This window comes from Zingiber officinale, chromosome 3A (assembly GCF_018446385.1).
Source record: "Zingiber officinale cultivar Zhangliang chromosome 3A, Zo_v1.1, whole genome shotgun sequence".
Classification (NCBI taxonomy): domain Eukaryota; kingdom Viridiplantae; phylum Streptophyta; class Magnoliopsida; order Zingiberales; family Zingiberaceae; genus Zingiber; species Zingiber officinale.
This window is the reverse complement of record NC_055990.1, coordinates 155429976-155433114: the sequence shown is the minus strand read 5'-3', so window position 1 is coordinate 155433114 and position 3139 is coordinate 155429976. Positions and strand designations below refer to the sequence as shown.

Genomic DNA, 3139 nt, shown 5'->3' with positions numbered 1-3139 from the left:
ATAAACATTGACTGAGTACTTCTCAAAAATACGAGCCGGTCGGACTACACCAGTGATTTGATTGGTTTGTCAAAGTAGTATATTGTAGGCCCCGTAGCCCAATAAATTAGTACGCTCTTTTGACGTTTTGTGCCATGGAAGACAAGGGATATTCTGCAAGCAAATCGTACTTTTGAAATTTTCAGTCTGTCAAATCACAAAGATTTGTATGCTCATTTTAGGAAAGGTATCAGTGTCACTTTATGAATTGCCCTTTTTTGAAAGTACTTCGTAATTCATGCGCCAACCTGTCCCAAGGCCAACATGGAGGAGGTAAATCACGAGCGACTATTAGTCTTTGAAATAGTGACTAGCATATACCTCGACGTTGCCAAGATTCGAATCTTAAACCTCATGGTGACAATACCTCATGCGCTAATCACTAGACTCATCCGAAAGGACATGTGTAAATATAATAGTAATATTATAAAAAGAGATTTTCATTCATAGACAGATATACCATGATATATAATTTTACATATTTATTGCTAGAGTTTCTTTAATTATTTCTCTCTTAAAATTAATCACTGACTTAATATTAGAGGTCAACATCAAAACCTTTTCCCTAACCTGACAACTAATACTAGCGAAGAATTTCCTGTGATCGCCAGCAATTTTTTTTTTATTAGACAAAGATCAATGTGTTATGTTTTTTTTTTCTGAAAAAACTGGCATCTACGAGATGATGACGCGGAGACAGTCAAGCCAATGAATTAATAGGGCGGAGTCCGCAAATCATCTCAATCATAACCACAACTACAGAACGTCTATAAGTCATAACTTTTAATTCTATTTTTAGTTAAAACTCCAACAAAAGAGAATAAAGATTAAAACCACATCGCGTTCCTCATTTTTTTAGTGTTTTTCCTTTTCTCCATCCGAATTTATGTGGTTTTTCAGCCAGCGGAAGGAGGCGGAGCCATCCGCTCTGGTCGGAGACCTTGACTCCCGTCTCTCCCTCCCCTTCTCTCTCCCATGGAACTACAACCTCTGCTGGCCTTTGCTTTGTTCATACCCCTTTTGCTCTTCTTCAAGCTAGTCCTCGCCGTCGATCCCTTTCCCTCTTCCCCTCTGTCGCCTCCGTCCCCATCCCCATCTCCATCTCCGACATTTGCACCTCGTATGCTTCCCAACGATCACGTCCCACACATCGTCACCCCTTCGCCGCGCCGCCCTCCTCAAGCCAGCAACGGAAGCCAAGAACGAACGACCGCCGGACAAACTCTGGAAATCGATCATCTCAACCTCGGCGAGAAGGTAGGGCTATCTTTTCTTGCCGTCGCGGTTGGACTGCAAGTGGTTCTAGGTGTCTTCCTGGTTTGCACGCGAATTCAATTGAGAAAGATGGAACGGGGGAATTTGTCGAAGGCGGAGCCCTCGCATCCTTCTTCTCCATGACCTTCTAGGGCTTGTAGAAAAAAAGGGATCTTGGGACTTTTTTTTTTGTTCTTTCATGGAGAAATTTGGAGACTCAGAATCCTCTTTTAGGATGAACTGCTCGATGGATCGGCATATTTTACTTACATTGTAAATTTGTATTTGTTTCCGATGATGGTTGATTCTTAACCTCTTGCGTTTTGTGGTTTGATCATTGCATTGTTTGCGATTTCTACATTCAACCAACGAGTTATATTAAATCTCCAGTTATAAACAAACTTCATTCTCTTCTAAAAGTTCGAATATTCATATTCATATTCATATTCATGTGGTAAAAGATGATTCGCTCGTCTCCAACGCCTCCGTTAACTCGTCCCTAGGCCAACGGATGACTACTAGCCATTAGTGTAAATGGTCAAGACATGGGGAGATTATGCTCGGTCACGTCGAGTTTCGACCCCAAGACCTCACGTGACAACACCCCATGTCTTAATCATCGCATCGCCCCAAGAATATTGAGATTCATGCTTCAGCAACAGGAAGCAACACAAACTAACTATTTGTCTCTGTAACACTATCACTGTCAATAAGTACAATTTCAGCCCCCCGCCACGTGCAAGACGCTCAAGTAATAACACAGGATTTTTTTTTTATCTAATGAGATGAAAATCGAAAAACGTTGATTCGCCCTGATTAACCCTGTCAACCCAACATTCACCCTGATTAACCCTCCTCCTACATTACCATGGGGCAGGCGTAGGAGGCCGTCGGGGCGGCAGATTCCGCCTTTTTGTAACAGATGAGGAGCGGTTCATACTTTTATATTTATCTTATATTTTATGGTCGATTTGTGAGGTTATCTTAGAATTAATTAAACTGAAAAGCTCGTATACTCGATTATAAAAAAAAAGAGAGTATAATTTAAAGAAATCATCCCATCTTTTTGTGTGATCTAACGATCAATTAGAAAAATAGATTTAATAACTAAGTCCTTTGGAGGGCCTCAAATCGAGTATACGTGTAGGCGTGTAGCAAGTTAATTTTTCATAATATTTTTAGATCAATTTAAGGGGAGAAGACATCTTAAGGAATTAGGTATAAATAATAGAAAAATAATATACTTAAGAAAAGAATTTCAAAAAAATATTTAAAGATATACATGTACAATGATTGAACTCATAAAGTGAAATGGTGAACTATAAATGTACGTGTCTTTTCTAAATTATTTTTTTTAAGATTTGTCCATGTATATATCATTGCTCTAAATAATATGGGTTAAATGTAATATTGCATGCTTAGAAAATAGAACTTTCATCTACAATATCATACAAGAGCAATCACATTATTTACCTTGTCCCCTAGACGGTGTGGTGATTGAGAATGGAATGTTACCATATTAGGTCACATGATCAAAACTTGACACGCCCGAGTTTGTGCACTAATGGCTAATAACCGTCTATAATTTATTTTCTTCATATTGACTTAGGGACAAATTGAAGGAATAGTTAGGAGTAAATTATCTTTTGCCACATTCACAGCAATTATCCTAAATTAAACTGATCCTGTCCGAATCGCCGAACCAAAGGACGCTGGGCACGTGGCGCACTCCTAGTCGATGGTGTTGGCCTCCGTCTGGTCGCCCGAATCTCCGGCGAACCTGCACAGAAGTCGGGCCTGGAAGGGGTTCCCGGCGGCGACCCTCCGACGCTCAAGTCAGGTAAGT

At 40.1% G+C, this 3139-nt stretch overlaps 1 protein-coding gene across 1 annotated transcript; it reads left to right on the top strand.

Annotated features, from left to right (window-relative positions):
• Positions 1-1014: 1014 nt before the first annotated feature.
• On the top strand, positions 1015-1437 carry LOC122050802 (proline-rich receptor-like protein kinase PERK9). The gene has a single exon (XM_042611678.1). It carries the CDS (start codon positions 1015-1017, stop codon positions 1435-1437), a length of 423 nt encoding a protein of 140 aa, XP_042467612.1.
• The last annotated feature ends 1702 nt before the right edge of the window (positions 1438-3139 follow it).

What these genes read in the sequence shown, in the direction of transcription:
- LOC122050802 (XM_042611678.1), top strand. Translation starts at nt 1,015, where the DNA reads ATGGAACTACAACCTCTGCTGGCCTTTGCTTTGTTCATACCCCTTTTG.